Below are 13,162 nucleotides of genomic sequence, written 5' to 3'. Positions count from 1 at the left end.
AGCCTTGATGACTTTTGGAACAGTATTTATTACTTTGAGCCTTTCAAGAACCTAATAAAAGAGGAGAAATGAAGTGACTTGTCCAACATGATTCAGTTATTAAGTTTTAGAGGTTGATTAAAACCTGTCTTCCTTATTCAAAGCTTGGCATTCTATCAACTACACCAAAAGAATTGTGAATAAATTGATTTTTTGCTAAAAAACAAGAAAAGAGATACATGGCTTAGAGGCACCAGGTCTATTTACTTCTAAAGAAACTCAGTGGTAAGCTTTTGGTTACTTAAATTTTAAAGTGAATACCTTTATATACATTAGAAAAAAGATAATGAAGAGCATTCAGCATTTTGGGAAAGAATGAAATGGTGGTATTTAGTGAAAAGAAAAATATCCTTGGAGTTAGGAAGACATGGGTTCAAGTCCCACCTACAACATAAACTGGTCATTTGACCTTGGTCAAATCATTTAATTGTCAGGTACTTTAGTCAACTCTGGAAGGAAGTTTCAAAGGTGTTGACCTTATTGAGTAAAGGGAATTCTCAAAACCTCTGAATGAGACTTCTTTTATCTGAAGTTAACATAGAATATATTTTAGCCATCAGTTCCTTGTTTGGATCATTCACTTCAATTATATAACTTCATGCATTTATGTAAATGTATGATTTTTCTGTTTCAAAGATTTTTTTTATTTTTTATGAATGAATTACATTGATGTTATTCCCTATCTAGCATTCCACTTTCATTGCCTAAAGATGCCTCTGGGTTTTTGAAGTCTATTCAAATAGGATTTGATCTAATTCTCATCATGGCTTATAGATCTGCATGAGTTCTTGAAGTCTATCTTAGTAGACTTCTTAATCCTACTCTCATCATAGTTTATAGGTTTCCCTAGAGTCTTGAAGTTCCTCTAAGTAAGACTTTAACTTTGGCATGTGCTTACCTAGCTGAAAAGATTTTGAGCCTGGGAATAGTGACAGTATTTGTATGTTAGCCAGAGACCAGATTAAATTTAGAGAGGCTTGTCACTTCCTTGGCTATAAAGTGGTGGATATTTTGACCGTGAAAGCACTTCAAGGACATTATCTCAATTACATAAGGATTGTAATCTATGTTTGTGGAGAGAATATCCCTGCCATGAAAGTCATTTGTTGATGAACTATGGTTATGTTTATTTTTAAGTAAGTTATATCTTTCTAGGGAATAAAGCAAAGCAATAAAATATTTGGCAGCTCAATAAGAATGTTATCTTTTTTCTTTAAATGAACTGATATAATTAGTTTCAATAAAGAATGTGTTTTGCCAGTGCTATGTTAGAAAATGCCTCATACTTTTTGAAGAAGGTCCAACCATGCCATACTGTAGACACTATTAAATGAATGAATTTGAGTTTAGCCAAGATTCTGGCAGCTGTGAAAAACCACAGAAGAAAATGTCAACATGAATTTGTTCTAAATGTATTTTTGCTGCAGCTCAAGGCACTAAAATGAATAATGTAATTCTCTACTAGCCTTTTCTTTATATCAGTCCAATTGATTTGTGTATTATAAAGGTTAGATGATATGAAATGCTCCAGAAAGATTGGCTTGCTAGAAAATCTCTCATGCATCTATGCCAGATACTACCAAACCTAATTGGATACATTCCTTGGGAGTGGGGGGTAGTGGAGAAGTTTTTCCATTTCCTATAGTTTTTGTTGCAAATACAAATACTCAAAGGAGAGGTGGAAATGCCCAATACCTTAGTGTGACAGAATTTATCAGAAAGAAAAGGGACTACCCTAATGCATATACTTTTATCTGCAATATAATTTTGCCTCAAAGTGACTTGGGTAACTTGCATGTAGGGGATAGAGTGACTAACAATAACCACTATGAAAAATTTCCTCCATTTGTGTTAATACAGGAATCAGATTTAGTGACTTTTTCCCTAGGTGGATTGAAAGAATTCATATTTCTTACTCTTCCCTTACTCATTTCATTAGAATGGTCTAGGACAGAGGTGTCAAACTCATATCCTCTGGGCACATGATGGCCACAACACTCTTGGGAATGCAGCTAAACCAGAATAAAATATAATTAGGAAATATTTAACAAAAAAATTAAAAATACAATAAAACATGGATATTACTTTGTGGTTTCCTGAGTCATCATAAGGAAGAGATTCTCATATATGGTTTAGTGGTCTCCAGTTTGATTTGAGTTTGCCACCTTTGATTGAGGGTATTTCTCAGAAACAAAACAAAGCCATTGTTCTTTTAATGAGACTTTTTCTGTTCTTTTAAGTTAATATAGAACATATTTTTGCCATCAGCCTATTGTTTGGTTCTTTCAAGTCAATTATATAATTGCATTCATTTATATAAAAGTATGATTTATATGTTTCAAAGACTTTTCTTTCTGATGCTAGAAAAAAATTATGCATTTCAAATATAGTTAGAAAAGTTGGTTCAATATATTTAGGAAGGAGCTGAATAATTATAATTATATTCAATTATATATATATATATATATATATATATATATATATATATAAACATTATAGAGATTGCTATTTCCCCAGTCATAATGAGTTCTGATTGGTTCCTACCTGTATTGTAGTGTTTGGTGCAGTATCGCAAGTCTTTCTCTTCTTTTAAAACAAACTGGGGCAAAGTGAGTCCCTCTGCTACTTGTACAGGTGCCTCATCTTGCCATTGAAAGATGAGATCATTCATGGTATATCCAACTAGGCAAAAGATAATTAAAACCACTCATGCTATAAAACAGTATTCTAAGCAAATCACTTAAAAGCAAGAATATTTATTCATACAAATAAAAATTAGTAAAGATGTTGAGTACTTCCTTATTCAGTTCCTCTGACAACTATCCAGAAAGAACAATTTATAAGGAAATAAAAATTAGTGAAAATTTAAATTTCTTCTAAAATTTTATTAAAATAAGACAAATATAAGAGTTATTCTATTTATTAGAGCCTACTCAGGAACATATGGGGAAAAATAAACCTTAGAAATACCTTAAAGAAATGTGCACAGAAAGCAAACATACAGACACAGAAAATAAGTGCTAAATTCGTTCCTGTCTTTTATAGCCTTTCTTAAGTGATGAAGCTTTTCCTAATTCTCTGCCAATAAAGACTTCCCTTCCAGCCTAGGACCTCATGGACAGTTTTGTTTTGATATTTCAGATGTACCAATTTCTTGTGATTATTATATATTTAAAGTTGGAAACTTAGAGGTAACACCCCCTCTTTATACAGAGTAGGAAACTGATAGAAAGTAGAAGAGCTTTGATTTGAATCCAACATCCTACTCCAAATCAATCATGCTTTCTATCATGTTATTCTGGTCTGAGACTCTACCAGCCTATCATGAGGGTAGAGACTTAATATGATTTTAAATTTTGCGTCTCCAAATCCATATTTAGCACATAATGAATATTTGCTGAATTTGTTCAATTTAAACTTGTTTGTAAGATGAAACTCTTGTTTATTGGAATGAATATAAAAATGAGTTCAGTAAATAATCACCTCATTTGTTGAAATGCACATCTGTAACTGTTGCTGTTTATACATGCAAGATTCTTAAAAAAATCTAACTCCTGACTTGTATTAAAATGAAGCTAATACAGAGACTAGAATATACACAGGTAAGGAAATACTCCCACAAAATCTCGAAGTAGCAGCATCAGTAGTTGTTTTGGTTTGACCTGGCTACTTTTTGAACACCCTGTCCATGGTCTGCTGATAATAGTCAAAATTTATATCACTGCAATGCAGGCAGTGATGACTGATATTGAATAGGCTTTTCTCTAAAGCCATCTAATATTTGGTACTAAATCTGAGGAGGACTTTAACATTCAATAACTTCTTATGTAAGACAGTCCCAAATACCATATTGCTCATACTGAAAAGTGAGTAGTAATAAAATAGTGCTGATCTTTTGTCAACCAAGTCATACTCAGTAGTCCCCTATTTCTACAAGCCTAGAGAGATGAACAGCAGAATTTCTGCCCATATCCAAAGGGACATATGAAGAAATAAGGGAGGAGAATTTCAGAAAGAGCAAAAACTCCTTAAGCTTTATCATTTTATACTCCAAGATTATTTCTAAGATAATTTCAGGGAAGAAAGAGTCCTATCTAGTTTTTTAATCTAATTGTTTCTTAGATTCATTACTGTTTCAAATAGTTATGCACACAGTCATCCATTTATGGCCTTTATATGCACATAATTATTAAGACATGTTATATAGAGATTTGGGAGTAGTAAATACATCAATTTATGATTCACAATTTACAAATGCAACAAAAACAAAGCATCATTTAAAAGCATTTTATTGAGGGCTGGCTTTATGCAGAGTGCTATAAAATAGGAGGAACAAGGGCTAAACATTTGTTGTTCATTCATTTCAGTCTTCAGTTTTGTCCAACTATTTTTGATCCCATTTGGGGTTTTCTGAATTTGCCATTTCTTCTTCTAGCTCATTTTCCAGATGAGGACCTGAGGCAAATAGGGTTATGGGATTTGTCCATCATCACACAGCTAGTGAGTAGAAGTCAGATTCAGACCCATGAAGATGAGTGCAGGCTGGCACTCTATCCATTGTGCCACCTAGCAGTTCTTGGGCTAAATAATTTGATAAAGCATTTAATGAACATCTACTTTATAACAGGCACTATGTTAGACAATGGGGTTCCAAAGACAATATATGAAACAATTACTGTTCTTAAGTAGCTTAGAGGGGTAACATGGATGTATATAAGTATATGAAAAACAAATATAAAGAAAATAATTATAAGAGATACAATGTAACTAAATGCAGTTTGCTAAACATTGGCTAGCTGAGATGGGCACTAGTAGTTAAGGGAGTCAGAAAAGTTTTATTTTTTAGCATATTACTTCCATTCAAAAAGTTTTAAGAGGGTCCCAACTGTTTCTCATAATTTCTGCTGTACTTTATATAAATTTGGTCCAGTTGGTGAGAACATGCAGCTAATGAGAGCAAGGCTGTGGGTTCAATCACTGTACAGAACAACTGAATGTAGAAAGAAAAAAAATCCTTGCATAGACGCAGCCATATAAAAGACATGACCACAATCCAGCTAATCATGATACATTGTGAATAAATAGTTTGGTGTGAACCATTTCTATTGCTAGGAAAAAATCTCCAAGTATTTAGCAAATACTAATGGGCAGTTATGTCACTTTTGTCTACAAAAGACAGACTTTAGAAAATTATATCACATGCAAAAAGCCTAAAACCGAAAAGAAAATTGATTATTTCATTTTATCTAAGTTAAGTTTTGATTAAAGGACAAAAAACAAAACAAAACAAAAAACCACGAGACTCAGTGAAATTGCATCATTTAATATGGATTGATTAAATTTTCCTTTCCATGCCTGTTCTCTTATTGAATTGCAAACACTGTCCTATTATGTTTCAATAATGTGTTTCAATATGGAGTAGGTACTTAATACTTTTCATTATATTCTTTATCTTATCTCAAACTCTTTTGACCTGTTTTCATAATTTTAAAACAAATTTTGTGCAGGAATTAGCTGGTGGTAATAAACATGGCTTACAGTTTTAATCAAGCAGTTAGAGTCTTCTAACCAGACATGTCCCAAAATGGTGCACAGAAGTCAAAAAATTCAATATTAATCAAAGAAGTTTTACTTCTTACCAAAATAATCAAATACAATCCTCACTAGTGTAATTTAGGAATGAGGGAATAGAACATGTCTTACCTGATGGATCATTTCTTCACCAAAAGTAGGCTACAAGTTGTTTCAAAAAAAAGATGCTTTTAAGAAATAGAGATATAATACTCAGAGAAGCAGTGTTATGTAGCAGGAAAAAAACACTGGTTTAGCAAAGAAGAGAGTTTTGACTGTTAGAATAATTATAATTTGGCCAATCACAATTCTGGGTTACAAATTCTAATGTATACAATTTTAAAAGTCAGATCTTTGAATAGATCATTAGTAAGTAACTCTATATAAGCAATCTTTCTCTCCCATTAGAGACAAACATCTGTCCTATAACTTATTGTCCTACTAAATTCTTAAAGTGCTTAGAGTTGTTACTTATTCTATCTCACACAATCAGCATATAGGAATGGTAGAAATTGAACCCAGCCAGGCCTTTTAGTTTTTTTGAAAGATTTTATTTATTTTTAATTTTACAATTCCCCCTAATCTTGCTTCCCAAACTGCATCCCCCACAGAAGGCAGTTTACATTGTTTCCATGGTATGCATTAATCTAAATTGAATGTGATGAGAGAGAGAAATTATATCTTTAAGGAAGAAACATAAAGTATGAGATATAGCAGAATTACATAACAAGATAACATTTTTTTTTAAATTAAAGGTAATAGTCTTCGATCTTTGTTCAAACTCCACAATTCTTTCTTAGGATACAGATGGCATTCTCTGTCACAGATATCCCAAATTTGTGCTTGATTGTTGCCTTGTTGATATGAGCAAGTTCATTAAGGTTGATTAGCACTCCCATGTTGCTGTTAGGGTGTGCATTGCTCTTCTGGTTCTGCTCATCTTGCTCAGCATCAGTTCATGCAAACCCTTCCAGGCTTCCCTGAATTTCCATCCCTCCTTGGCTTCTAATTGAACAATAGTGTTCCATGACATACATATACCATAGTTTATTAAGCCATTCCCCAATTGATGGACATTCATTCAATTTCCAATTCTTTGCCACCACAAACAGAGCTGCTATGAATATTATCATACAGGTGATGTTTTTACCCTTTTTTCATCATCTCTTCAGGGTATAGACCCAGTAGTGGCATTGCTGGATCAAAGGGTATGCACATTTTTGCTGCCTTTTGGGCATAATTCCAAAGTGCTCTCTAGAAAGGTTGCATGAGTTCACAGCTCCACCAACAATATATTAGTGTACCAGATTTCCCACATCCCTTCCAACAGTGATCATGGTCCTTTCTGGTCATAATGGCCAGTCCGAGAGGTGTGAGATGGTACCTCAGAGAAGCTTTAATTTGCATTTCTCTAATAATTAGTGATTTAGATCAATTTTCCAAATGACTATGGATCACTTTGATTTCTTCATCTATAAATTGCCTTTGTATAACCTTTGACCATTTGTCAATTTGGGAATGGCTTGTCTTTTTTTTTTTAAATTATGACTCATTTCTCTGTATATTTGAGAAATGAGTTCTTTGTCAGAAATATTAGTCATAAAAATTGTATCCCAATTTACCACATTTCTTTTGATCTTAGTTACAGCAGTTTTTTCTGTGCAAAATTTTTTTAATATAATGTAATCAAAATTGTCTAGTTTGTTTTAATGATGTTCTACATCTCTTCCTTGGTCATAAATTGCATCCCTTTCTGTAGATCTGACAGACAAACTAGTCCTTGATCTCATGGTTTGCTTATAATGTTTCTAAGGAACAATCCATTTATTCCAATGCTCTCTAGTGTTTTTAGTAGGAATGGGTGTTGTATTTTGTTAAAAAGCTTTTTCAACATCTATTGATATAATCATATGATTTCTGATATGTTTGTTGTTGATATAATTAATTATACTGACACTTTTCCCTAATATAGAAACAACCCTGAATTCCTGGGATAAATCCTACCTGGTCATAATGTATTATCCTAGTGATAATTTCTTGTAATCATTTTGCTAAGATTTTATTTAAGATTTTTGCATCTATATTTATCAGGGAGATAGGTCTAAGCTTTCTTTCTCTGTTTTAATTCTTCCTGGTTCAGGTATCAGAACCACATTGGTGTCATAGAAAGAGTTAGGCAGAGTTCCATCTTCACCTATTTTTTTCAAAGATTTTTAATATAGAATTGGAACCAGTCATTCCTTAAATGTTTGATAGAATTCATTTGTGAATTCACCTGGCCCTAGAGATTTTTTCTTAGGGAGTTCAATAATAGCTTGTTGAATTTTTTTTCTGAGATAGGGTTATTTAGGTTTTTAATTTCCTCTTCATTTAACCTGGGCAACTCAAATTTTTGTAAATATTCACCCATTTCTTTTAGATTATCAAATTTATTGGCATAGAGTTGGGCAAAATACTTCTGAATTATTACATTAATTTCCTCCTCATTGGTGTTGAGCTCACCTTTTTCATTTATGATACTAGCAATTTGGTTTTCTTCTTTCTTTTAATCAAATTGACCAGGGGTTTATCAATTTTATTGTTTTTTTCATAAAATTAGCACTTGGTTTTATTTATTAGTTCAATAGATTTTTTGCTTTTTGAATTGATTAATTTCTCCTTTAATTTTTAGAAATTTTAATTTGGTATTTAACTGTGGGATTTTAATTTGTTCTTTCTCTAATTTTTAGATGCATATTTAGTTCATTGAATTCCTCTTTTGCTAATGTATTCATATAAGCATTTAAAGATATAATATGTCCCCTGACTGCTGCCTTGAGGGTATCCCATGGGTTTTGGTATGTTGCTTCATTATTGTCATTATCTAGGATAAAATAATTCTTTCTAGAATTTGTTGTTTGATCCACTCATTCTTTAAAATGAGCTTATTTAGTTTCCAATTAGTTTTGTGCCTTTATCTCCCTGGTCCAATATTGCATGTGATTTTTATTGTATAATTATCTGAGAAAGATGTAGTCACTATTTTGGCCTTTCTGAAATTGATTATTAGATTTTTATGCCTTAGTACATGGTCAATTTTTGTGTAAGTGCCATGTACTGTAGAAAAGAAAGTACATTCCTTTCTATTTGATTCAGTTTCCTCCATAGGCTATCATGTCTAGGTTTACTAACAATTGATTTGCTTCCTTAACTTCCTTCTTGTTCATTTTATGGTTATATTCATCTAAATATGAGAGTGGAATGTTGAGGTCTCCGACTAGTAGAGTTTTGCTGTCTATGTCTTCATTTAACTCCTTCAACTTCTCCTCTAAGAATTTGGATGCTATTCCATTGGATGCATATATATTTAGTATTGAAACTGCTTTATTGTCTATAGTACTTTTTAGGAGGATATAATTTCCTTCATTATCTCTTTTAACCCTATCTATTTTTGCAGCTGCTTTGTCTGAGATAAGGATTGTTATTCCTGCTTTTTTCACTTCAGCTGAAGCAAAATATAGTTTGCTCCAACCTTTTACCTTTACTCCATATGGATCTCTCTGCTTCAAATGAGATTCTTGTAAACAGCTTATTGTAGGATTCTGTTTTTTAATCCACTCTGCTATTCGCTTACATTTTAAGGGAGAGTTCACTCCATTCACATTCAAAGTTATAATTACTAACTCTTTACTGCCCTACTTATCATCTTTCCTTAGTTTGTATTTTCCCCCTTTTTTCCCCTGTTCATCCATATTCCCTGGTATTTTGTTTCTGAATACCACTACCTGCAGTATGTTTGCCCTCCTAAATCCCCCCTTCCCTTTTTTCCCCCTTTCCCCTTTGTCCTTTTTTCCTTCCCTTACTTCCATTGGTTCCCCCTTTCCTCCCCCTCCCATTTTCCCCTTTTAACACTTTGAAGGTAAGATAAGTTTCTTAACTTAAATGAGTATATGTGTGTTAATTTTAAGCCAATACGATGAGAGTAAGATTCAAGTGGTTCTCATCTCCTCTCTTCTTTCCCTCTATTTCAATAGGTCCTTTGTGCCTCAATGTAATGAGATTTACCCCATTCATTCGCCTCCATCTTCCCATCTCTTAACAGTCCCCATTTTTAAGGTATTGTTTTTAAATCATTCTGAGTCACAGAAAGGTCATGAGTGTCCATCATTGATGCCTAAGTATATTCTTTCTATGAGAATTACAATTATTGAGAATTATTAGAGTCTTTCTCCCAAGTAAGGATATAGCCATTTTCATCTTATTGGATAGCAGTTTCTCAAATAAGTCATATATGTACATCACTTCTGGCTAAATAAATTCTCTCTAATAGAGTTACAAATCTTGAGAGTTATTAGAGTCTTTCTCTCAGGTAGGGATATAGCCAATTTTATCTTATTTTATAAATTTTTTTCTCCCCCCCACTTTTTTTTTATTTTACCTTTTCATGTATCTCTTGAGTCTGTTGTTTGAAGTCCACATTTTCTATTAAGCTCTAGTCTTTTCCCTCAGGAAAAGTTGGAAGTGTCTTATTTCATTAAATGTCCATCTTTTGCCCTGGAAGAGAACGCTTAGTTTTGCTGGATAATGGATTCTTGGCTGCATTCCAAGCTCCCTTGCTTTTTGGAATATCACATTCCAGGCCCTTCAATCCCTTAATGTTGATGCAGTCAGGTCCTGCATAATCCTTACTGTGACTCCTTGGTATCTAAATTCTTTCTTTCTGACTGATTACAGGATTTTCTCTTTTACCTGATAATTCTGGAATTTGGCTACAATATTGCTTGGCATTTTCATTTTAAGATTCCATTTTGGAGGAGTGATGTATTATTTCAATAATTATTTTGCCCTCTGGTTCCATGATATCAGGGCAGTTTTCCATCATTAAATCCTATAATGTTAAATCTAGGCGGTTTTTTTTTTCTCTTCAATGTTTTCAGGAAGACCAATAATTCATAGGTTATCTCTTCTCGATCTATTTTTCGAGGTCAGTGGTTTTGCTGATGAAATATTTTACATTTTCTTCTATTTTTTCAGTATTTTCATTTTGTTTTATACATTCTTGTTGTTTCATGAGGTCATTGGTTTCCACAGACTCCATTATTTTTTTAGGGAAGTATTTTCTTCATTTACCCTTTGCATATATCCTTTTCCACTTGGTCAATTCTATTTTTGTAAGAATTTTCCATTTGAGGGATGACTAGGTGGCACCATGGATAGAGCACCAGCCCTGGAGTCAGGAGTACTTGAGTTAAAATCCGGCCTCAGTCACTTAATAATTACCTAGCTGTGTAGCCTTGGGCAAGCCACTTAATCCCATTTGCCTTGCAAAATCCTAAAACAAAGAGTTTTCCATTTGACCAATTGAGGTTTTGAGAAAATTATTTTCTTTTTGCATTTGTCCAATTGTATTTTCCAAAGATTAGTTTTCTTGCTACAAGGTGTTAATCTTTTCTTGGATTTCTCTTTCCAAATTTTCCATTTTATTTTTAAATTCCTTCATGATTTCTTTAAGGAAATCTTTCTGTGCTGGAGACCAAATCATATTCTCCTCTGAGGTTTTATGTTTTTCTCTGAGTTAGGGTCTTTTCTTTCTAGGAATTTTTCTATGGACCCCCCCCCCCCCTTTTCTGCTGGTCTTTCTTCATTTTTCCTAAGCTCTTGTGTTGGGGGAAGGGCTGATTCAGAGAGATTTGGTGCTGGGATCTCTAGAGGATTTACTCATTGGGTTTAGTAAGTCTATATGAGCCAGCCAGTGGGGGGTGCTAGAGGCTTTGCTCACTGAGTGTAATATATCCTCCAGGTCAGTAAGGGGTGCTAGAGACTGGAACTTACCATCTAGCCCTTTTGGTAAGTTTCAGACTGTCAGGCCCAGGGCCATGCCTCCACTCTCTAGTTGTTTCTCAGAGTGAAAGCCTCTGGGGTGATCTTAGGCTAGCCAAGCTCTCACTCTGCCACCACTGGCTCTCTGAGCTTTGTGCTCAGTTTACTTATGATTCCTGAAGACAGACCTTGAGGTAGATGTTCTTCTTATAGCTTTTCTTTCTGGGTTTTGTCAATCAGATTTCCTAAGAGGCTTGTTTCATATTATATATGAGGGAAGATCAGGAGACCTTAGCACAGGGCCTGGCTTCTCTCTGCCATCTTGGCTGGAAGTCCCCAGCCAGGCCTTCTAGGTTTTAAGCTAGGTTTTAATGAATCATTCTATGCATTTACATTTGTATAATTAAAAATTTGAAATAAATAACTGTTAAGGTCTTTTCTTTTGGAGAGCTAGTATTTTCCAAATTACTTGGAAACTTAAGGGGGAGGGGATGAATTATGCATCAAAATACTAGTACTTATTTGGGGGGAAATAGAGTAACAAGTTTTCTCAATGTAGTGAGGGAAGGGAATAAGCAATTGCTAAGCACCTACTATGTGTCAAATATTGTGTAACTTTTGATATTCACAACAACCCTGAGAAGCAGGTACTATTATTATCATTTCCATTTTATGGTTCATGAAACTGTGGCAGGATATGTCTTATGTCAATGACTGTTGTCAACTAGAATTATAAGAGATGAATTACCTTGACCCTAACCTGACCACAGTGCTGAACTAAAAGGTCTTCATGGCTCACACAGTGGGCAAACTTATTTCAGCTCTCTTTTGGGTATCAATTCCCTAATGAAATAAAATGAATAGGGCTTGGTTGTTTCAAGTGAGTAATAGAGAATTATTTAAATGAAAATATAGAAGTCATGAAATGTCTTACCATGGACTCAGTGACATTATCCTCAGTTTTTTGAGGTCTGCAAGGGTGATAAAATTTAAGATGTATAGTTGGAAGATAGCTTCTATATTACCCTATGATTCCCAAGCACACAACACAGGAAATCCATTAAAGGTGCATGGTATAAAGTTAACATTTTCAAGTGTTAAGAGGCTACAATTGTTAGAGGTGGTCTTGTCAGAGAAGAATATTCTGTTTGTCCAACCTGGAACCATAATTAGAATTTCTGGAATTTGGGATAAGGACCACAAGATATGTCTAGGTCACACAGCAAAGATTGTCTTTTAAAAACAAAATCAGTTATTTGTGAGGATATCTTAGGGAGATATTTGTGACCTCAGGATACTACCAGGTCAAGAAGGCAGAGACTAGGGGAAAACAGTTGCATAGGTGGAAATTCTTGGACAATGTAAATATAGAGTTAAAGTCACCACTGCTTGGGAAGAGAACGAAAAACATCTAGATCTGGGAAGAGTTTAGCTGGGTATTTGGTACTAGGAATAATGAATGAGATGATTAATCATTTCCTGTTTTATTTATTCTTGCTAACTATGTATCAAATTAATTTATTTCTCTCTTTTGAAATACTATCAGTACACTGTAAATTTCTATGTACTAATTCAAAATACTAGCCTTAATCAATGCACTGTAGGGTGCTCATTATCTAACTTATAGTTATATTATGACAGTGAAACAGGATGGAACTTTCAGTCTTTAAAGTCTTCCCTATTCTGCCAATTAATCCTGGTGTCTTAAAACATCTCAGAAACAATAAAATATTTACTGAAAAGAAAAGGAGGG

The 13,162-nt window shown here is 33.7% G+C and overlaps 1 protein-coding gene across 1 annotated transcript in view; it reads right to left on the bottom strand.

The window, feature by feature from the left end:
• Positions 1–13,162, bottom strand: part of GLRA3 (glycine receptor alpha 3) — a 222,710-nt gene that overhangs the window by 34,601 nt on the left and 174,947 nt on the right. The window contains 1 exon segment of the mRNA XM_074228942.1: positions 2,584–2,721. Within this exon segment, the coding sequence (XP_074085043.1) occupies positions 2,584–2,721 (138 nt within the window).

The sequence above is a fragment of the Macrotis lagotis genome, chromosome 3, assembly GCF_037893015.1.
Source record: "Macrotis lagotis isolate mMagLag1 chromosome 3, bilby.v1.9.chrom.fasta, whole genome shotgun sequence".
Classification (NCBI taxonomy): Eukaryota; Metazoa; Chordata; class Mammalia; order Peramelemorphia; family Peramelidae; genus Macrotis; species Macrotis lagotis.
This window is presented reverse-complemented; position numbering and strand designations above follow the sequence as displayed.